Genomic DNA, 22,428 nt, shown 5'->3' with positions numbered 1-22,428 from the left:
TTCCAGCAAGAATTATTGTTTTGTTATTTTTCAGTGCATTGAAACATGTTGTCGGTTAAAGGAAAGGGTTTGCCATGAGCTGCTAGTCACTTACCCCTGTTTCAAAGGAAACTTGTGGTTACCATGAAGGAAAATTTAATCCATCTGCCACAATGCATTTGTTCTCCTGAGAACCAGGTGGAACTACCTCTGACTATTTCCTTAGGATTATGCCACCCACCAAGGTAACTTTCTGTTTCAGCAGGTGATGTCGAGAAACAAAACAACACCCTTTAAGTTAATCAGTTTTGGAAAATAGAGACTGGCTTTCTATTCCATGGCTTTGATGTGTTTAGTAGTTCCTGTAAGGATCTGCCTCTCTTTTGTTTTGATTGACAAGACCTTTCCTATATATTTGAGCAATCAAGCAGCCCAGTAACAGAAGGTAGAGACATTTACCCAGGGCAAACTTCTACCATTCATTGTGACTTCCTGAAATCTTAGTGCAAGTTTCAGCTCTAAAAGAAGAGTGGGCTCCTGCAAGATTAGGTAAGTGCTTCTCCGTATTTGTAACCTCATTCCAGAGGAGGGGAAGCCCAGAGAACTTGCTACAGTAAGGTCAGAAGTAGGAACTGTGAGAATAATGGATTCAGTAGGGGGTAAGGGTCCATGAATGCCATATCCTTTATACTTCAAAATCCACGTGAGTTTTATCTAGTGGGCCAAGCATGAAGGGGGTTGATTCTGGCTCCTGAAAGAGCACGGGGAATGACCAAGACCCAGAGAGGATGGACTTGACAGTGGATTGAGGTTACGTTTTAAATAACTCCTATGCTTTCCATCATTTGGATTTAAATTGAATCATAAGTAGGTGCTGTTGCAGTGGAAGCCTAGAGCAGAAGCAATTTACAGTGAGTAGGACACATTTATGAATGGCCACCAACTCAGGTGATAGGTTTCATGATATCTTCTGCATATCCATGTTTAGTGGTGAGTTGGTTTAGTAACGATGCATATAGGGAATACTATTATTAATATTTATCAACCCCATCCAAATCACTCCCCATCATGACACTGAAAATATAGTTTTGAGCAAAGTATGTAACATGGCACCCAAATACCCTGGACCTGAATAAAAATAATTTATATGTATTCATGTATTCTGTTGGATTATGGATTAGTTTTGGTGTTACTCATATTTTATGTTTATTTTGGAAAGACCACTGGGACAAACTTCTTTAACACACAAGTCAACTGCAGCAGTTAAGTTACAATAAGGAAAAGCCTGAGAATGCACTTGGAGGATGGGCATCTAGAGAGGGCCATGGAATCCACACTGGCACCATTTACTGGAATCTCTGGATGCCTGTGTTGGAGTTTGTGGGCATTTACAATTTCTGGGCTCATTTTCCCTGAAATGCTAGGAGCAAGGTCCCTTTGATAGTGACAAATGCATGGTTGGCTGCGCCATTGAAGGCAGCCAGATCTGTTAAACTCTGTCCTTTCCCTCTCCGGAAGAGCAGCATGAAGCTGGCATTCCTCTTCCTTGGCCCCATGGCCCTCCTCCTTCTGGCTGGCTATGGCTGTGTCCTCGGTGCCTCCAGTGGGAACCTGCGCACCTTTGTGGGCTGTGCCGTGAGGGAGTTTACTTTCCTGGCCAAGAAGCCAGGCTGCAGGGGCCTTCGGATCACCACGGATGCCTGCTGGGGTCGCTGTGAGACCTGGGAGGTGAGTTGCTAAGATGTGCAGATGACAGTGTCTTCTAGGCCAGCAGCTTGGGTCTGATTCTTAAGAGTTCACTTTTTAAATGATATGAGGTAGAGCTGGGACATCTGCCCTTTCCTGTGGACTTAAAAAACCAAAACAAAACTATGATTGGCATCTTCCAAAAGTCATTTGAAAAACATGATGTTGCCCCTCTAACAAAGCATTGATAAGGTTAAGAATTTGGTTTACATTGTGTCTATGTATCTGGGAATCATCTCTGGGAGGTCAAGATGTACTGTTCTACCCGTTTTACAGATGACATGGAGGGATTCAAGGGAGAGTGGCTGCAAAGTCATGTAGAGGGTCAGTGTAAAGCTGGGAATCAATTTGTGGTTCAAGCTTGTGACCCAAACTCCTCCCTATGTTTCCTCATTTTGGATAAATAGCCAGTTTCCAAGAAAGAGGTCCTGAGCTGAAGGGTGAGAGTTGGTCCCAGTGAAGGGTGAGACCCCTTCACTGCTTCTTCTGCAGCCCTTTTCCTCCTCAAGTCTCTGGGAGCCCTCTGGGGTTATCACTGACGGATCCATTAAGTTCCTTCATATTCAATTACACCTGGCCTTTCTAGAGACATTTGTTAAAATCCGATTGGGCTAAGAGGAGCTGTCTGAGTGATGAAGAGGAAGAGAGCTATTCAGCACCCCAGCAGATCACATTACGTAGTGACTGTGGGCTCTTCCCCCTGAAGCCTGCCCACTTGGTAACCAATGAAGTGCTATCTCTGACCTTCTCACTCCCTGGCCCAAAAACCTTGAATGTCCACACACTACTACAGATTCAATAACTAACTTTCAAGGTGCTCAGCAATGTGGTGTCTGCCTGCTTTCCTGGAGACAACACATTTTCTTATTCTGGCCTTGGTAACTGACTTTCAAAGGTTTTATCAAATAGCCCTTATGGATCTCATTTTGTTCCTTCCCTCATATCCCTTCTCCTTCCCATCTGTCATTATCTTATTTATTCCTGATGCCTATCTGCAGTGCCAGCTCCCTTTCTGGGCCTTTTTTGACTTGCAGGTAAGCCCTTGACTATGCTCTACTTTTTGTCTTACTTCCTCCCCCACCACACGCGTGATTTAAATTTTTTGAGGACAGAGGTTCATTCTTATAACCTTCACAGCTTTTGTCAAGATGTCGTGTATGAACAAGGCATTCAATACACATTTGTTGGTTGACTGGGATGGACCTCCCCCTGGAGCTGTAGATCCTCCAGCCTAATGGAAGGCCATTTAGAATCACACTTGCACTGTGAGTGGACACTGCCACTGGGAAAAATAGCCTTCTCTTTGGGGACCCAGAGGGTAACCTGCTCTTGCTTAGGTACAATTATGGCCCTGTGAATGGAATTGGGTCATAGTGATGAAATCTCCAAATTGGATGAAACTACTCTATCAAAGTAGTTTTCTTTTTGCCTCATTCAGGGGCTTGAGCCCTACTAGCCCAATGAAAATCGGGTTTTGCTAAGTAGACTTTGCCTGTCAATTGGCAGCAAATTCACTTGGGGCACTTGGCACCTCCTCCTATTCAGGGACTGGCCTGGCAGGGCCTCTCCCTGTTCGCATCTAGTGTCTGGGCTATTTGAAGCCCTCTCTGTGCCAAATCCTCAAACTCCTGCTTCCCTTCAATTCAGCCCATCTTCTCTTCTTTTTAAAAACTGATGAATGTCTTTAATTGGATCATGGTCACCCATAGGAGGTCAGGAACTGTGCTGTCACTGGAAAGATGGAAGCACCAAAACCGTTAAAGAACAAGATTCTCCCTGATGTTAGCCAGCTTTCATTCATGTCTTGACTGTGTTATGAAAAGGGAGGTTACCTATAGAAAATAAATAAAAGAATGAGATTCATTTTCCCAGCAATCTGAAAGTTTCTGCGCTATAAAGCACTTGATTTTTTGGTGGGGGGGATCTTAACTGAAAGCATGTCTGAAAATAAGGATGTTCATGATGACAGGCTGGCTGGATTTACATTTGAAGGTTGTTGAAAATAGCTATTCCTCATAATCTGGGTATAGAGTTGCCAGATTTAGCAAACAAACAAACAGACAAACAAAATAAAACAAAACAATCAATCCCCTCCCCACAGAAACCCAAACTGAAATAAAACCAGAAAACCAGGAAGCTCAGGTAAATTTGAATTTAAGATAAATAATAAATAAATTTTTAGCATAAGTTTGTCTGTCTCATATAGTATTTGGGATGACTTATACTAAAAAATTATGTATCTGAAAATGAAATTTTACGGGGCATCTGGTCTGCCTAGGTTCCCGGAGTACTAATGGTAAGAGGACTTAAAGCAAATACGGGAAGGTAGGAGAAAACAGTTGAGGACAAATTCAGCTCTTCTGGTCTTTGTCAAAGGCAAGGCTGGCCGGGCGTGGTGGCTAACACCTGTAATCTCAGCACTTTGGGAGGCTGAGGTTGGTGGATAATGAGGTCAGGAGTTCGAGACCATCCTGGCCAGTTTTTAGTAAAGAGGTGAGTAAAACCCTGTCTCTACTAAAAATACAAAAATTAGCCAGGCATGGTGGTATGCACCTGTAGTCCCAGCTACTTGGGAGGCTGAGGCAGAAGACTTGCTTGAAACCAGGAGGTGGAGGTTACAGTGAGCCAAGATCATGCCACTGTACTCCAGCCTGGCGACAGAGTGAGACTCCATCTCAAAAAAAAAAAAAAAAAAAAAAGGAAAAAAGAAAAAAAAAAAAGGTAAGGCTGCTATTTTCATGACATTCATGCAAGAACTTCATCCTGAGTTACATATGTGTATATATTCTTTTTTGCCTAGAACAAAGAAGAACAAAAAAGCAAAGGTACTGTCATTTGAAAGCTTGTTATTATTTTCATTACTTTCTTATAATAATTGCACAAATAAGAACAATGGATTGGCCGGGCGTGGTGGCTCACGCCTGTAATCCCAGCACTTTGGGAGGCCGAGGCAGGCAGATCACGAGGTCAGGAGATTGAGACCATCCTGGCTAACATGGTGAAACCCTGTCTCTACTAAAAATACAAAAAATGAGCCAGACGTGGTGGTGGGTGCCTGTAGTCCCAGCTACTCGGGAGGCTGAGGCAGGAGAATGGCGTGAACCCGGGAGTCGGAGATTGCAATGAGCTGAGATTGCGCCACTGAACTCCAGCCTGGGAGACAGCAAGACTCCGTCTCAAAAAAAAAAAAAAAAAAAGGATTGCATTTTTTGAACATTTACTTTGTTCTAGACATTGTGCATTGCATATATCATCTTACCTTATCTCTCAAACAATGGTGGGAGGTAGCTATTTTGTTTTACAGAGGAGGAAACTGAGTCTTCAGGAAGTTAAGTGGATTTTCCAAGGTCTCCAGCAAGTGGTAGAACAGGGACTCAAGCTCCATAGTTCTGACTGCAGGGCTCGAGATTTTAACTCCAGCTAGGTGCTGATATTTTTTCTGATCTGTGTGTTCTGTTTATCAAAATTGTCTTTGAACTTAAGATTTATAAAAGGTGAAGGAAGGAAATGAATCTTTTTGATGATCAGAACAGTGCACAGAGTATTCGGGAACCTGTCTTGTAATGTTTTCTTTCATTGATTCAATGACAAATAGTTATTGAAACTCTCCCGGGGTCTGTTTTAGGTACTTGAGGCACAGTGGGCAAAAATCTCTGTCCTAAAAGAGCTTACTTTCTAGAGTGGGAGGAATATCACACAAATGAATGAAAGGTAGACTACGTCGTGTGGTATTGATCAGTGCTGTGGTGGAAAATAAAGCAAGATGGGGGATGGGAAGTTTCTGGGCATGGAGATGGAATGTTGCAATTTTAAATAGGATGGTCAGGAAATGCTTCCCTGAGAGGGTGACATTCTAACAAAAACCCAAGGTTGGTGAAGGAATGAATCATATGGGAGAAGAATGTTCCAGGCAGAAGGAACAGTAAGTGCAAAGGCCCTGAGCTGGGGCTGTTCCTGGTGGGTCAGAGGAACAATAAGGAGACCGCTGTGAGCCTAGTGAGGAAGTCAGTGAGGTGGGAATGGTTGCAGGCATTTCAGAAGGTAGAGGTGCAGAGAAGGTGATGTAGGTCTTGAAGGTGATCATAAGGTCTTTGATTTTTGTTCTGAGTGAGACGGGAAATCACTGGGGCTTTGGGCAGAGGAGTAACATCATCTGACTTAGGTTTAAACAGGATCACTCAGGGCCGCTGTGTTGCAAATAGATTGTAGGGAGTAAAAATGGAAGAGGGGAGACCAGTTAGAAGGTATTTGCAATGACTAAGATGATTCATTTGCTGACTATGCATGCAGCACTTGCTGTGTGCTATGGTTTCTCCTGGGAGCTTAGAATATGGTCTTGAGTGAAATCAGCTTCTTGCTTTCAGGAGTTTGTTTTCTACTGGGAGATGACAGAGCAACAAGTAAATCAACGAATAACAAGTTAATTTCTGATAGTGATAAATGATACTAAAAAACTGAAACAAGATCATATGTTCTAATGAATTCTCTGTTTTCTATCTATGGGGACAGAAACCCATTCTGGAACCCCCCTATATTGAAGCCCATCATCGAGTCTGTACCTACAACGAGACCAAACAGGTGACCGTCAAGCTGCCCATCTGTGCCCCGGGAGTCGACCCCTTCTACACCTATCCCGTGGCCGTCCGCTGTGACTGCGGAGCCTGCTCCACTGCCACCACGGAGTGTGAGACCATCTGAGGCCGGCATGGTCTGCAGAGAGCAGCTAGCGGCCTCAGCCTCACAGACCCACCTGTGTGAGCAGCACATGCAGTTATACTTCCTGGATGCAAGACTGTTTAATTTCGACCACACCCATGGAGGAGGTTACCTGTCGCCCCTTAGGTCCAGCTCAGGCAAAAGGCCCAAATGCAGCCTACTTATGCTAAAAGTTCAAAACAATATTCGTGCCTTCACCAAAATAATTTCTCCAGCTCACATACCTGCAAATTAATTTTTCTTTGCCTTGAGTCTTGGAACATAATTTGTGTATCACAATCCTCCCCCAATTTGGACTTATAATATGCTAATGATTTAAACACATTGGATGTAATTAGGATATGGGGCTGGAAAGTCTTTAAATTCTCGTGTTCTATTTAACCACTGATCTCCAACCGGATTTATGATTAAAGGGCTAGAAATGAACAAAACCCATGTACTAGTCTTCCTTACCCCAGAGGAATTCCAGCTGCAAGCTTCTTTAGGGAAAATGCTCCCTTCCCCTTTTAACTGAGCAATTATCTACACAAGAAATAAGACTGCTCAGATATACAAAGAGAGTAGCTTCAATGAAAAGATGTTTGGATTTGGATAATTCTTTTCCCTAGCAAAATTCGCTAGCTCCCTTAAGAGTCTTAATAAAGAGGCTACGTTGGGATTAAAAGAAAAAAAAAACAAATAAAATATGTAACTAATAGCTATCTCATTTAGCCTTAAAACTTATTAAACTAAACTCATGTTTTAGAGTATGATGTTCTCCCAAAGCTATGGCAAAATGGCCAATCACAAGTATTCTTCCCCATTTATCATATTTTAAATTTAAGTTGTAACTTACTAAACTCAGAAATTTTGTATGCGTTTAGGGGTAAAACTGCATGGCTGGCTCAGAGGAAAAAGTCTGTGATTTTCTAGCTCCTGCCTCTCTAAAATCTTACAGTAGCTAATTCTGTGGCTGGAAAAAACCTCCAAAACTCTAATGTTATGCAAATGTCTTTAATTCTGGCATTTTTGAGGTTGAATTTAACCTTGTTCCTTTTTCATAATGTGCCAAGAAAACCTATATTAATGCCAATAAAGCATGTCCTCTGTCTTTTGGATTCATGACAACATTCAAGAAAGTCTTTTTAATTCTTAGTATACTTGGAATGACAGTGAGAAGCACACCTCAAATAAACTACAAGGTTATTTTTACTTAAGCATTTATGTGGCATGTCATGTTTAGTAAGGGACACAGACAGATGACTCTGGGTAGCATGAGTCCCAACGGTGGCACAAACTGCATAGACATACCCCTGGGAGCCAGGAGTCCTTCTTGAATAAGAACTCAAGGAGTCCCCCTAAAACACAGTAAAGCAAATATGGAGATTGACAGTCAAGTACTGGGTTGTGGGGTGAACATCTGGGAACAAAGGGCAGGAGCAAAATCCACCCAACCTTTAGCAGATGTGTTGGTAGGAATGGAAGTCACTCTAACATAAGAAGAAGGCAAGTACCTGGGGTCTCTGCTGGAACAGTGGGTGATGATTAGGGATGAATCCTGAGTGGTGCCACTCAAGTGTTTTCAACCCATCCCTAAAGACTTTCCTCAGAATTTTCTGAGGCACAAAGGGCTTGCCAGGATTTGAGAAAAGATGACCGTAGCATGAATAAAGGTCCTGGCAGGAAACCGGTGATCTATTGTAGTGGGATACAGAAGAGATGATTTACAAATGTGTAGGCAGAATTAAGGAAACCAACAAGTGGGGTTGAAACAGATCTGGTTCAGCGGCAATGGACAACCCTAGGCTGAAGGAACAAGAGGAGGGAGTGATTGTCAGACCCCAGAGAGAACTGTAGGAGTGAGATCCTTGACAGGAGCTGCAGCCTTTGGTAGGAGGATGCAGCCCTTCCCAAACTGAGACCTGGTAGGGAGGGAGGTGGGGGAGCAGATACCCATCCTCACTCTCCTCCCATCCCCTGGTCTTCTGTTGAATGAAATGGGAATCAAGCTGGGCGTGGTGGCTCATGCCTGTAATCCCAGCACTTTGGGAAGCCGAGGTGGAAGAATTACTTGAGGCCAGGAGTTTGAGACTAGCCTGGGCAACATGGTGAGACCCTGTCTCTTCAAAAAATAAAAAAAATTAGCTGGGTGTGGTGGTGCGCAGCTGTAGTCCCAACTACTCAGGGCGCTGAGGTGGGAGGATCCCTTGAGACTGGGAGGTCAAGGCTGCAAGTGAGCTGTGATTGTGCCACTGCACGCCAGCCTGAATGACAGAGCAAGACCCCATCTCTTAAAAAAAAAAAACAACACATGGGAATCAAATGGGAAAGCAGAGAGTGAGAAAACCCATTGATTCAGTCCATAAATGTTGGCCTCCTAGGCATCAAGTTGAAGAAAGGTAGAGAGTGGATTTAAGGGGCCAAATGAATAAACCCCAGCTTAGCTGTCTTTTGGGAAGCTCAGCTTTAATGCAGGATGTAGCATGCTGTAGCATCACAATTACAGTCATGGGTCACTTAACGAGGGTACGTTATGAGAAATGCATCATTAGGTAATTTTGTCATTGTGAGAACATCATAGTGTAATTACACAAACCTAGACAGTATAGCCTACTACATAGCTAAGCTATGTAGTATAGCTTATCGCTGCTAGGCTACAAATCTGTACAGCAGATTACTATACTGAATGCTGTAGGCAACTGTAAAACAATGGTAAGTATTTGTGTATCTAAACATAGAACAAGTACAGAAAAAATATAATCTTATGGGACCACCACCATATGTGCCGTCTGCCATTGACCAAAATGTGCAGTTCACGTACTGACTGCCTTGTAGTGAATTGATCTGGAATACATATGGGAAGGCATGCACTGGCTAATACAGTAACATTTGGGAGATATTGAAGACCATGGTAATTATAAGGACAGTGGGATTAGTTGGTCGTTAAGTGCAATAAAAGCCCTCAGACATGATATGAAAGCTGATTTGAAGAGATTGTCTTCGAATGCAGCTGAAGGACAGACTGTGCTGAAAATTAGGCCTAATATCTAATTGAGAAAGCAGCTGAATTAATAAAAGGGCTGAATTTACCACTCTGGCAAGTCTCCTATACTTAAGTCAAGGTCCTAATAGGGAAAAAGTGAGACATAGAGACCTGGAATGGGAACAGTTAGGTGGATGATGGACTTGAGGTTTCCCTGCAGAAGAACCTCCTGGCCCCTCCTTGCTAGTGGAGAGCAGACTCCCCTTGCCTGGAGACCATGCTGAGGAGGATGCTTTACATGATGATACTTGCCCTCCTCAAATACTGCCCACAATCCCGTATTATTGCAGATGGTTCATTATAGTCAAGTCTCAGGATGATCTGGCTGGGAAAGGACTTGCTCTGTGGTGGGAGGAACAAGCGTCTCCCCTGAAGGAGCTTCAGGATTTGACAATGTAAACCAGGAGGAATTGGTGGAGTGTGCTTAGCAATGGATCTTGGGGGGTTCAGTCAGGGATATGGGGGGTGGGGTGCCAGAATATAAGACTGGATAAGAAGATTTCATCCATATGCAGGCATTATCAGAATGTAATGTAATCAAAAGGACACCTGGATCCGGTCCCAGTGTGCTGTTGGGAAGTGTCCTTCAAGAGTGAGGAAAATGGTGGCTTGCATTAATGAAAAGAAGATACCAGAACTGTCCTGGCAGAGTACTGAGGAACAAAAGGCACAGAGAGGTGGGCCTGCCAGAATGGATTTATTACATAAGACTAGAGAACTCACCAGTTGGCTGTGTTCATCTGGAGGGTTTAGTGGCCATTTCTTTTACAACGAACAAAGAATGACTAGTGAGGGGTGCATCTCAGAAAAGCTTGATCGTCACTGTCCTTTCTAGGCTGAGGTTGATGCCAGGGGAAGCTGCTGTGGAACTGGGCTTCTGGTGTCAGCGTAGGAGACAGGGATCTAGGACAACAGGGACCAGGTGGCGACATGCAGCTGTAAGAGACAAGGTGGGCAAAATTGTTCTAACAGGTAGCAAAGCTGCAATGGCCACCAGAGGGCTCTGATCTGTGGGATCTGTGTGCTAATAGTCCATGGTATTCAAACAATTTCCTCAATAGATCTATGTTATAATCAGAGAATTTATTAGTGAAAAAGAGGAAAGCCGCTATCGGATTTATACTGTGCTAAACTTGAATCTTTTTCAAGTCTCCCTTTTCCTTTCTCCCTTCCTTCTTTCCACAAATATTTATTAACTTAAATTTTGTGCAAGGTACTGTGTTTGGAAAATAAAAAAATATGTATTGTTACTATTTATGGATCTCTTACTATAAGCAGAATCCTTTATATTAATACTTCCTAGTTATTGTATTAACTATGCTAGTAAGCATTGTCATTGTCATTTTACCATTAGCATTTTACGGATGATGAAATAGAAGCTCAGAGAGGTCAAATAACTTGGCCAAGGTCACAGAGCTAATAAGTAGCACATGCTAGGTGTCTTTGAATCAGAACCAAACGTTTTCCACTAGAGCACAGTGCCTTTTTGGAATGCTTCTTACAAGTTATTCCTGCTTGGAGAAGTCTTTAAGTTTATCGTCAGACTATCTCTTACCATTGATTAGCATTTCTGCCATCTTTCTTGGAGGTGGCTCCGTGCAAGTTTGGGCTGTTTTATGGACAGTGGAACTTTTCTCTGGTTTCCTGTATAACCTCTAGGAAGATAATGTTTTGCTGTAGCTTAACTGGAGACTGAGGGAGTAAAAGCAGAGCCTTGAAGGGAAATTCAAAGAGACTGTTGCGGAACTGAGGGATGTATGTTCTAAACTTGTTTCCTAGGCATGTGAGGAGTGGTGCAGGGGAATTGACTCTGGTGCATAAACTAACTCTCAGCAACTCCTTACTCTTGGAAATGTGTTTATTTTTTATTTTTACATAAGTTGTTGGGGCACAGGTGGTATTTGGTTACATGAGTAAGTTCTTTAGTGGTGATTTGTGAGATTTTGGTGCAACTAACACCTGAGCAGTATACACTGCACCCTATTTGTAGTCTTCTATCCCTCGCTCCCCTCCCACTCTTCCCCCAAAGCCCCCAAAGTCTATTGCATCATTCTTATGCTTTTGCATCCTCATAGCTTAGCTCCCGCATTTCAGTGAGAACATACAATGTTTGGTTTTCCATTCGTGAGTTACTTCACTTAGAATAATAGTCTCCAATCTCATCTAGGTCACTGCAAATGCTGTTAATTCATTCCTTTTTATGGCTGTGTAATATTCCATTGTATATATATGTATATATACGTATATACATATATATACACATATACACATATACATATATACATATACATATACATATATATATATATGTATGTGGTGTATATATATATACCACAGCTTCTTTATCCACTCTTTGGTTGATGAACATTTGGGTTAGTTCCACGATTTTGCAATTGTGAATTGGGCCACCATAAAAATGCGTGTGCAAATATCTTTTTTGAATAATGACTTCTTTTCGTCTGGGTAAATACCCAGCAGTGGGATTGCTGGATCCAATGGTAGTTGTACTTTTAGATCTTTAAATAATCTCCACACTGTTTTCCATAGAGGCTGTACTAGTTTACATTCCCACCAGCAGTGTAGAAGTGTTCCCTGTTCACTGTATCCACGCCAATATCTACTGTTTTTTTGACTTTTTGATTATGGCCATTCTTGCAGGAGTGAGATGGTATCACATTGTGGTTTTGATTTGCATTTCCCTGATCATTAGTCATGTTGTGCATTTTTTCATATGTTTGTTGGCCATTTGTATATTGTATATCTTCTTTTGAGAATTGTCTATTCATGTCCTTAGTCCACTTTTTGATGGGATTGTTTGTTTTTTCTTACTAATTTGTTTGAGTTCGCTGTAGATTCTGGATTAGTCCTTTGTCAGATGTATAGATTGTGAAGATTTTCTCCTATTCTGTGGGTTGTCTGTTTAATCTGCTGACTGTTCCTTTTGCTGCGGAAAAGCACTTTAGTTTAATTAGGTCCCAGCTATTTATCTTTGTTTTTATTGCGTTTGCTTTTGGGTTCTTGGTGATGAAATCCTTGCCTAAACCAATGTCTAGATGGGATTTTCCAGTGTTATCTTGTAGAATTTTTATAGTTTCAGGTCTTAGGTTTAAGTCCTTAATCCATCTTGAGTTGATTTTTGTGTGAGATGAGGATCCAGTCTCATTCTCCTACATTTGACTAGCCAGTTATCCCAGCACCGTTTGTTGAAAAGGGTGTCCTTTCTCCACTTTATGTTTTTGTTTGCTTTGTCGAAGGTCAGTTGGCTGTAAGTATTTGGATTTATTTCTGGGTTCTCTATTCTGTCCTCTTGGTCTTTGTGCCTATTTTTGCACCAGTACTACGCTGTTTTGGTGACTATGGCCTTATAGTAGAGTTTGAGATCAGATAGTTGCTTCTGTCTCACAGCTCTTAAGATTTTTTTCCTTCATCTTAACTTTGGATAACCTGATGACAATGTACCTAGGTGAGATAGTTGAGATCAGACACCTCCAGATTTGTTCTTTTTGCTTAGTCTTGCTTTGGCTATGTGGGCTCTGTTTTGGTTCCATACGAATTTTAGAATGGTTTTTTCTAATTCTGTGAAGAGTGATGGTGGTATTTTGATGGGGATTGCATTGAATTTGTAGATTGCTTTTGGCAGTATGGTCATTTTCACACTATTGATTCGACCCATCCATGAGCATGGGATGTGTTTCCATTTTTTTGTGTCATCTATGATTTCTTTCAGCAGTGTTTTGTAGTTTTCCTTGTAGAGGTCTTTCGAATCCTTTGTTAGGTATATTCCTAAGTTTCCTTTTTTTTTTTCTTTCTTTTGCAGCTATTGTAAAAGGGGTTGAGTTTTTTATTTGATTCTCTACTTGGTCGCTGTTGGTGTATAGAAGAGCTACTGACTAGTGTACATTAATCTTGTATCTGGAAACTTTGCTGAATTTTTTTTTATCAGTTCTAGGAGCTTTCTTGAGGAGGACTTAGGGTTTTCAAGGTAAACAATCATATCGTCAGCAAACAGTGACAGTTTGACTTCCTCTTTACCGATTTGGATGCCCTTTATTTTTTTCTCTTGTCTGATTGCTCTGGCTAGGACTTCCAGTGCTGTGTTGAAGAGGAGTGGTGAGAGTGGGCGTCCTTGTCTTTTTCCAGTTCTCAGAGGGAATGCTTTCAACTTTTCCCCATTCAGTATTATGTTGGCTGTGAGTTTGTCGTAGATGGCTTTTATTACATTAAGGTATGTCCCTTTTATGCCGATTTTGCTGAGAGTTTTAATCGTAAAGTGATTCTGAATTTTGCTGAATGCTTTTTCTGCATCTATTGAGATGATCATGTGATTTTTGTTTTTAACCTGTTTATGTTGTGTATCACATTTATTGACTTGTGTATATTAAACCATCCCTCGTATGAAACCCACTTGATCATTGTGGATTATCTTTTTGATAATCTTTTTGCTGGATTCAGTTAGCAAGTATTTTGTTAAGGATCTTAGCATCTACGTTCATCAAGGATATCGGTCTGTAGTTTTGTTTTTTCGTTAGGTCCTTTCTTGGTTTTGGTATTAGGGTGATGTTGGCTTCATTGAATGAATTATGGAGGGTTCCTTCTTTCTCTATCTTGTGGAATACCGTCAAAAGGATTGGTACCAATTTTTTGAATGTCTGGTAGAATTCTGCTGTGAATCCATTTGGTCCTGTACTTTTTTTGTTGGTAATTTTTAAATTACCATTTATTTCAGTCTTGCCGCTTGTTGTTGGTCTGTTCAGGGTATCTAATTCTTTGGTGATTTACCTAGGAGGGTTGTATTTTTCCAGGAATTTATCCATCTCTTCTAGGTTTTCCAGTTTATGTGAGTAAAGGTGTTCATAGTAGCCTTGAGTGATCTTTTGTATTTCAGTGCTGTCAGTTGTAATATCTCCTGTTTCGTTTCTTAGTGAGGTTATTTGGATTTTTTCTCTTCCTTCTTGGTTAATCTTGCTAATGGTCTATCAATTTTATTTATCTTTTCAAAGAACCTGCTTTTTGTTTCATTTATCTTTTGTATTTATTTTTGTTTCAATTTCATTTAGTTCTGCTCTGGCCTTGGTTATTTCCTTTCTTCTGCTGGGTTTGAGTTTGGTTTGTTCTTGTTTCTCTAGTTCCTTGAGGTGTGACCTTAGAATGTCTCTTTGTGCTGTTTCAGTCTTTTTGATGTAGGCATTTAGGGCTATGAACTTTTCTCTTAGCACTGCCTTTGCTGTATCCCAGAGGTTTTGATAGGTTGTGTCATTATTGTTGTTCAGTCTGAAGAATTTTTGAATTTCAATGTTGATTTCGTTTTTGACCCAATGCTCATTCAGGAGAAGGTTATTTAATTTCCATGTATTTTCATGGTTTTGAAGCTTCCTTTTGGAGTTGATTTCCAGTTTTATTCCACTGTGGTCTGGGAGAGTGCTTGATATAATTTCAATTTTCTTAAATTTATTGAGGCTTGTTTTATGGCCTATCATATGGTCGATCTTGGAGAAAGTTCCATGCACTGTTGAATAGAATGTGTATTCTGTGGTTATTGGATGATAATGTTCTGTATATATCTGTGAAGTCCATTTGTTCCAAGGTATAGTTTAAATCTATTGTTTCTTTGTTAACTTTCTGTCTTGATGACCTGTCTAGTGCTGTTAGTAGAGTACTGAAGTCCCCACTATTATTGTGTTGCTGTCTATCTCATTTCTTAAGTTCATTAGTAATTGTCTTATAAATTTGGGAGCTCCAGTGTTAGGTTCATATATGTTTAGAATTGTGACATTTTCCTGTTGGACAAGGCCTTTTACCATTATATAATGTCCCTCTTTGTCTCTTTTAACTGCTGTGGCTTTAAAGTTTGTTTTTCTGATGTAAGAATCGCTACCCCTGCTCACTTTTGGTGTCCATTTTCATGAAATGCCTTTTTCCTCCCCTTTACTTTATGTGAGTCCTTATGTGCTAGGTGAGTCTCCTGAAGGCAGTAGATGGTTGGTGGGTTCTTATCCATTCTGTGGTTCCATATCTTTTAAATGGAGCATTTAGGCCATTTACATTCAACGTTAGTATTGAAATGTGAGGTACTGTTGCATTCATCATGCTCTTTGTTGCCTGTCTACTTTGTTTTTTTTTTGTTTTGTTTTTGCTTTTTAACTTGTATTTTTGCTTTACAGGTCTTGTGTGATTTATGCTTTAAAGAGGTTCTGCTTTGATGTGTTTCCAGGATTTGTTTCAAGATTTAGAGCTCCTTTTAGCATAGCAGTTCTTGTAGTGGTGGCTTGGTAATGGCGAATTCTCTCAGCATTTATTTGTCTGAAAATGACTGTATCTTTCCTTCATATATGATGCTTAGTTTCGCTGGATACAAAATCCTTGGCTGATAATTGTTTTGTTTGAGGAGGCTGAAGATAGGGCCCCAATCTCTTCCAGCTTGTAGGGTTTCTGCTGAGAAATCTGCTGTTAATCTGATAGGTGCTTCTGTCTCACAGCTCTTAAGATTTTTTTCCTTTGTCCTAACTTTGGATAACCTGATGGCAATGTACCTAGGTGAAGATTTTTTTTTTTTTTTTTTTTTTGAGATGGAGTCTTGCTCTGTTGCCCAGGCTGCAGTGCAGTGGCGCAATCTTGGCTCACTGCAAGCTCCACCTCCTGGGTTCACACCATTCTCCTGCCTCAGCCTCCTGAGTAGCTGGGACTACAGGTGCCCGCCACCACACCTGGCTAATTTTCTTTTGTATTTTTATTAGAGATGGGGTTTCACTGTGTTAGCCAGGATGGTCTCCATCTCCTGACCTCATGATCTGCCTGCCTCGGCTTCCCAAAGTGCTGGGATTACAGGTGAAGATCTTTTTGTTATGAATTTCCTGGATGTTCTTTGTGCTTCTTGTATTTGGATGTCTAGGTCTCTAGCATGACCAGGGAAGTTTGCATCGATTATTCCCCCAAGTATGTTTTCCAAGCTTTTAGAATTACCCTCTTCTTCAGGAATACCAATTATTCTTAGGTTTGGTTGTTTAACATAACCCCAGCCATCTTGGAGGCTTTGTTCATATTTTCTTATTCTTTTTTCTTTGTTGGATTGGGTTAATTCGAACACCTTGTCTTTGAGCTCTGAATTTCTTTCTTCTACTTGTCTATATGTGGTGTTTTCTGCCTGGAATAAATTTTCTCTCTCTCTCTCTCTCCCCACCACCCCCAATAGCCAACTAGAATCACCTCTCAAGGAAATCTCGCCTCCGTGAAGGTTCTTAGCTTTGGTGGTTTAATGTTCTATTTTTGTGCTGGTCGGCCTCCTGCCAGGAGGTGGTGCTTTCCAGAGAGCATCAGCTGTAGTATTATGGGGATGACTGGTGGGGGCAGGGCCCTAGAACTCCCAAGATTATATGCCCTTTATCGTCTGCTACCAGGGTGGGTAGGGAAGGACCATCAGGTGGGGGCAGGGCTAGGCATGTCTGAGCTCAGACTCTTGGTCAGGTCTTGCTGCTGCTGCTGCTGTGGGGGATGGGGGTGAGATTCCCAGGCCACTGGAGTCGTGTACCCAGGAGGATTATGGCTGCCTCTGCTGTGTCTTGCCGGTTGTCAGGGAAGTGGGGGAAAGTCAGCAGTCACAGGCCTCACGCAGCTCCCACGCAAACCAAACAATCTGTCTCACTCCCACCGTGCCCTCCCACCCAACAGCCCCCCAGACCGTTTCCAGGCAGAGGGGAATCTGGGCTTGAAAACCTGCCCCAGGCTATCTGCCTCCCAGCTTCCAAAGAAAAGGGCTTGGTTCTTCCCCGGCCTGTGGAGTCTGGACACCGGATTTGCGCCTTCCCCTGAGTTCTGGCCAGGAGGCTTCTCACAGAGTCCAAACTGTTACAAAGTTCAGCTAGACAATTCCTTCTCCCTGTGGAGTTTTACCCCCTGCTCCTCTGGCAGCCCGCCCTCCTGATGGATCCCTGTGGTGCCATGCAGGAATGGGCTGCTTGGGGACCCAGCGAGCTCCCAGGGCCTTTCTGCTGCTTCCTGTACCCCTGTATTTCCCTTGGCTTTCCAAATTGACTCAGCTTCTGGTAAAGTTGGAAACTTTTCCAGCAAACAGACCTTCATCTTCTCCAGTGCACGTGTGTGTTCAGGAGAGGAGGGTTTCCCTTTCCCCCTTCCACAGTTGGGGCACTCACAGTTTTGGGGGGTTCTCCTGGGTCCTGCTGCAGGAGCAGTCCGCTTCATTCAGAGGGTCTGTTAGAATCAGAAGTGTGTTACTTTGTAGCTAATAAATGGTAAAAAGGGGGAATTTCCTGGAATTTTATTTTTCAGTGGGAGCTTTTTTATTTTGAAACAGTGTTTCTCTCTGTCACCAAGGCTGGGGTGCAGTAGCACGATCTTGGCTCACTGCAGCCTTGACTTCCCAGGCTCAAGACTCAAGCAATCCGTTGGTTTAACGAATGGGATTGTCTGGAATTGTATACAGGGAAGTCTAGTAGGCTTAGAGGCTTGTGGTTGTGATCCTAGAGTGTCTGAAGAGGGTACTGAAGCTTTCTGAGCAGGTGATATCTGGGACAAGAACTAGGGAAGGATGAGAAAATAAGGGGAGCAGGTGTAAAGCACTGTAATTGGCAATGTAAGGCAGGGATTTGTCTCCAACGTTAAGAAATGCAGAGGGATTATTCTATTCTCTTTTCCAGGTCCTCATTATCAGAAATAAAGTAAACCTTTCCAAGCTCTTTGGCTTTATATTTGACCCTAAGTTCCTCTGGCTGTACAATTTGTTTAGCATACTAAATAATTGAGTTTTTAAAATAAAGGCTTCCTGATACACAAGAACAGTTAGTTATATGCTTTGACCTTAATTGTGAGCCATGGGGGCTTTGGAAAGTCATGCAAAGCCAAAAATACAAACACCTCCTTATCCACGCCCCTGACAACACCAAACAAACAGACATTCGCTAAAAGACAAAAAACACTTTATTTTAATAAAGAATATCAATAATACTAAGAATAGTAGTTTTCTTTTGGTAATTTCAAAGAATTACAAGCAAGGAATAAATGTGACTATCTCCAAGTTGCAAATGTGAGTTAAAATCGTTTGAAAGAGCATTTATTCACTGAAAATAAACTGTACACATACACAATAAGGGATATTGATGAACTATTAATAGTTATTATCTCAAGGAAGTATATACATACAGAATTATGCACTTAAAATAAAAATTTTATCCTGTTAGTTTGCAAGTTCTTTCTACACGAAATGCATGAACAGATCATGCTTTCTTGGTTTTACTGTGTTGCTCACATAAAGATTATTCAGGTGATGGCTTGGCACGGTGGCTCATGCTTGTAATCCCAGCACTTTGGGAGGCCGAGGCAGGCAGATCACTTGAGATCAGGAGTTCAAGATCAGCTTGGCCAACATGGTGAAACCCTGTCTCTACCAAAAATACAAAAATTAGCCGGCTGTGGTGGCACATGCCTGTGGTCCCAGCTACTTGGGAGGCTGAGGCAGGAGAATCGCTTGAACCTCGGAGGCAGAGGTTGCAGTGAACTGAGGTCACACCATTGCACTCCAGCCTGGGCAACAGGGTGAGACTCTGTTTAAAAAAAAAAAATTTCTTCAGGTGACCCAACATAGAGGAGTGACCCATCAAAGTCAGACGATCTAAGCTTGCAGACTGTTTTGAACCTCCCATCTTCCATTTCTTCTTGGAATCTGCATATCAAAATTAAAATATTTTGGGGGACCAGTTTTACTGCTTGGAATTAAACTATCCAGCATTTTAAAATATGTTGGACATGTTTTTAAGAGGAAGATCTTGTTCAGCTTTTGGCTCCTGCTTGAGCAAGCTCAAGGAGCAAATGCTGAAACATCTCCCCACTGCAATGTCAACTCATTAATGAGAAGCAAAGTCCAACTGAATTCAGCTGCAAATTTCAGCATTAACAAAATCTGAGCCAACTTCAGGACAAAGCCGAAAGGAACTAATGTACCATAAATTTACCCATGCCAACCTCTACGCTGCAGACAAGGCAAGGAGAATGTGTGGGTTCTGAGCAAGGGCGGGGCAGGGAGGGTTCTCTCCTTCAGCATGTGATCATTTCAATGTGCCTAATTCAGTAGAAATGTTTTTATTCAAATGAAGAGAGGCCTTCAGTTATCCTGGATGGGGAATTTATTTTACCACTACAGAAAAGGCACTGGGAATTAAACATTTTTAAGATTACAAGTAAATGGATTCTTGAAGGCAAATGGATTGTTGATACCAGTTTTCTCCCATTCATTTTTTTTGAAGAGGATAAAATAGACTTTCCTTTGTGGCCTGGGAAAGGAAGTAGCTGGGTCGGGGTGCCATGCTGTGGCAGGCTGTAGGAAGATAGGCAGGCCCTTGTGGTAGAAGCCCTTTTGGCTGCTTGCATTAGTGGTAACAAGGAAGAAATCAGGGATACATTTGCAATAAAGAGAAATAATCGGCTGGGCACGGTGGCTTACACCTGTAATCCCAGTACTTTGGGAGGCCAAGGCAGGCAGATCACCTGAGGTCAGGAGTTCGACACCAGCCTGACCAACATGGAGAAACCTCATCTCTACTAAAAAAAGATAAAATTAGCTGGGCGTGGTGATACGTGCCTGTAATCCTAGCTACTTGGGAGGCTGAGACAGGAGAATCGCTTGAGCCCAGGAGATGGAGGTTGCCGTGAGCCGAGATAATGCCATTGCACTCCAGCCTGGACAATAAGAGTGAAACTCCATCCAAAAAAAAAAAAAAGAAATAATCTTTGGTAAGATTCTGTTTTGGGATTTGCTGAAACCCAAGAATGTTAGCTGCTTTGACTAGCTGAGTGGCTCCCAGAGGTGACAGCTGTCCCAGTTTAAAAGCATGTTTTTTTTTTTTTTTGAGATGGAGTCTCACTCTGTCGTCCAGGCTGGAGTGCAGTGGCACGATCTCGGCTCACTGCAACCCTTGCCTCCTGGGTTCAAGCATTCTCCTGTCTCAGCCTCCCAAGTAGCTGGGACTACAGGCACATGCCACCATGCCCAGCTAATTTTTGTATTTTAGTAGAGATGGGGTTTTGCTGTGTTGGCCAGGCTGGTCTCGAACTCCTCACCTCAGGTGATCTACCCACCTTGGCCTCTCAAAGTGCTGGGATTACAGGCGTGAGCCACTGTGCCTGGCCTTTAAAAGCTTTTCAGTTGAAAGGTAATCTTGGAACACAGGTGGGTTCCAGTTGCTTGGAGCATGAGGAACACCTGATTGAATGTCCTAACGTCAGACCTGTGTCTGCAAATGGAAAGTGAAGCCTGCTGCAGGAAGAGGGAGGTGGTTGGTGCTTCCTAGAAGAGGTGGGCCTTTAATGACTGCACCTGCACAGTGCTATCAGGTCCTTATTGTGGGACCGAATCACTGACATCCTAATGAAAAAATTAGCTAGGCCATTTGCAGGTACAAGAGCACAGGTGGTCCTTGTGCTCTTTTTTGATTTGTTTGAAGGTGGGTGTGATCTGCCTTCAGGACTTCATCAGCAACAATAGGATTTGAATAAGAGGATAGGCTGCTGTACGTGGTTGTGTACAATTTTTAAAGGGCTCTTGTACACAGGGTGGGGTGTGGGCAGGGAGAACAAAGCATGGTCCCCAGTGATGTTTAGTAAAAATATGTCTAGAAAGTTAATAAAACTCTGGTCTGTGCTTAAGGCAATAACAACATGAGTCTCTGGCATGAGTCTGTGTCCTGTTTAGAGGACAGGTTGTTTGTAATCAACCCTTATTCTGTCATCTAGAGTTCCGTGTTTTAAGCAATGAAGACAGAAACTTTACCAAAAGTTTCATGCCTCAGAAATTTGTTTTATCTTTACTTTGTGAGTTTATAAAACTTCATGTACCCTGAATCTTTCTTATGTCTTCATGGAAAATAATTTTGGGGGAGCACTTTTTTCTCACCCTAATAAACATGAAAAAGACTTTCAGAACAGAAGTACTTTAGATCTAGCAGATCTAGCAAACCAGATGCTGCTTTTCTGCTTTTGATTCTAAAATATGCATATTCCTTTCCTGCAGCTGGGCAGCACATGACAAGAGAAAGAAAAGACTTCTGACAGCCCTTTTATTCATCCAGTAAATGTGAGCAACTCAAATATTAGCCTAAGGAACACTCAAACGGTAGCATCTGAGAGACAGGCTAAGTTGATGGTTCTTCGTTAGGCAGCTATGTGTTTGGATATAAAGACTGATGATGAACTTGGTTGTCTCAGAGACCGGTACTTCCCCTATTTCACTGTGTGTACAAATCACTTGGGGGTCCTGTTAAAAATGCAGATTCTGATTCAGTAGGTCTGGGCTGGGCCTGAAATTCCACAGTCCTTGGTAGCTCCCAGGTAATGCTGACGCTGCTGGTTCCCAGGCCACATCTTGAGTCACAAGGGGCTGGACAATTTCTTGTTCTAACAGAGGCCTGGAGAAGGCAATTTTCTGGAATGGCAGATGGAGACACCCTCGGATTTCCCAGAAATATGAACAGAAAAAAGACGATTTAATGACTTAAAAGTCAGAACATGGCACAAAATAAATTGTAATGTTAAAAAATGCATAGAATAGGCTGGGTGCAGTGGCTCACGCCTGTAATCCCAGCAATTTGGGAGGCCGAGGTGGGCGGATCACAAGGTCAGGAAGATGGAGAACATCCTGGCTAATACGGTGAAACCTCGTCTCTACTAAAAATACAAAAAAAATTAGCTGGGCGTGGTGGCGGGAACCTGTAGTCCCAGCTATTTGGGAGACTGAGGCAGAATGGCATGAACCTGGGAGGGGAGCTTGCAGTGAGCCGAGATCGTGCCACTGCACTCCAGCCTGGGCGACAGAGCGAGACTCCGTCTCAAAAAAAAAAAAAAGCATAAAATAATATTCCAATAATTATGACACAGGCACACAGAATCACCATTACATAAGATGCAGATTGTAAGAACGCCATCCCGTGAGCAGGTGAGCCTACTTCCCTTGACGATCATTT

The 22,428-nt window shown here is 42.2% G+C and overlaps 1 protein-coding gene across 1 annotated transcript; it reads left to right on the top strand.

Moving 5' to 3' along the window:
• Positions 1 to 402: 402 nt before the first annotated feature.
• On the top strand, positions 403 to 7,538 carry GPHB5 (glycoprotein hormone subunit beta 5). The gene is made up of 3 exons (XM_004055276.5): positions 403 to 528; positions 1,503 to 1,707; positions 6,235 to 7,538. The coding sequence occupies exons 2-3, from the start codon at positions 1,504 to 1,506 to the stop codon at positions 6,421 to 6,423; spliced, it is 393 nt and encodes a 130-aa protein (XP_004055324.1). The 5' UTR covers positions 403 to 528; position 1,503; the 3' UTR covers positions 6,424 to 7,538.
• The last annotated feature ends 14,890 nt before the right edge of the window (positions 7,539 to 22,428 follow it).

Source organism: Gorilla gorilla, chromosome 15 (assembly GCF_029281585.2).
Source record: "Gorilla gorilla gorilla isolate KB3781 chromosome 15, NHGRI_mGorGor1-v2.1_pri, whole genome shotgun sequence".
In the NCBI taxonomy this organism is placed as follows: domain Eukaryota; kingdom Metazoa; phylum Chordata; class Mammalia; order Primates; family Hominidae; genus Gorilla; species Gorilla gorilla.
Note: the sequence above shows the minus strand (reverse complement) of the source record. Positions and strands in the feature narration are given on the sequence as shown.

Bases quoted from the DNA above. Each gene is read 5' to 3' on its own strand.
- GPHB5 (XM_004055276.5), top strand. From the start codon at position 1,504: ATGAAGCTGGCATTCCTCTTCCTTGGCCCCATGGCCCTCCTCCTTCTG. The intron at 1,708-6,234 runs GTGAGTTGCTAA...CTATGGGGACAG, and splicing joins GTCGCTGTGAGACCTGGGAG to AAACCCATTCTGGAACCCCC.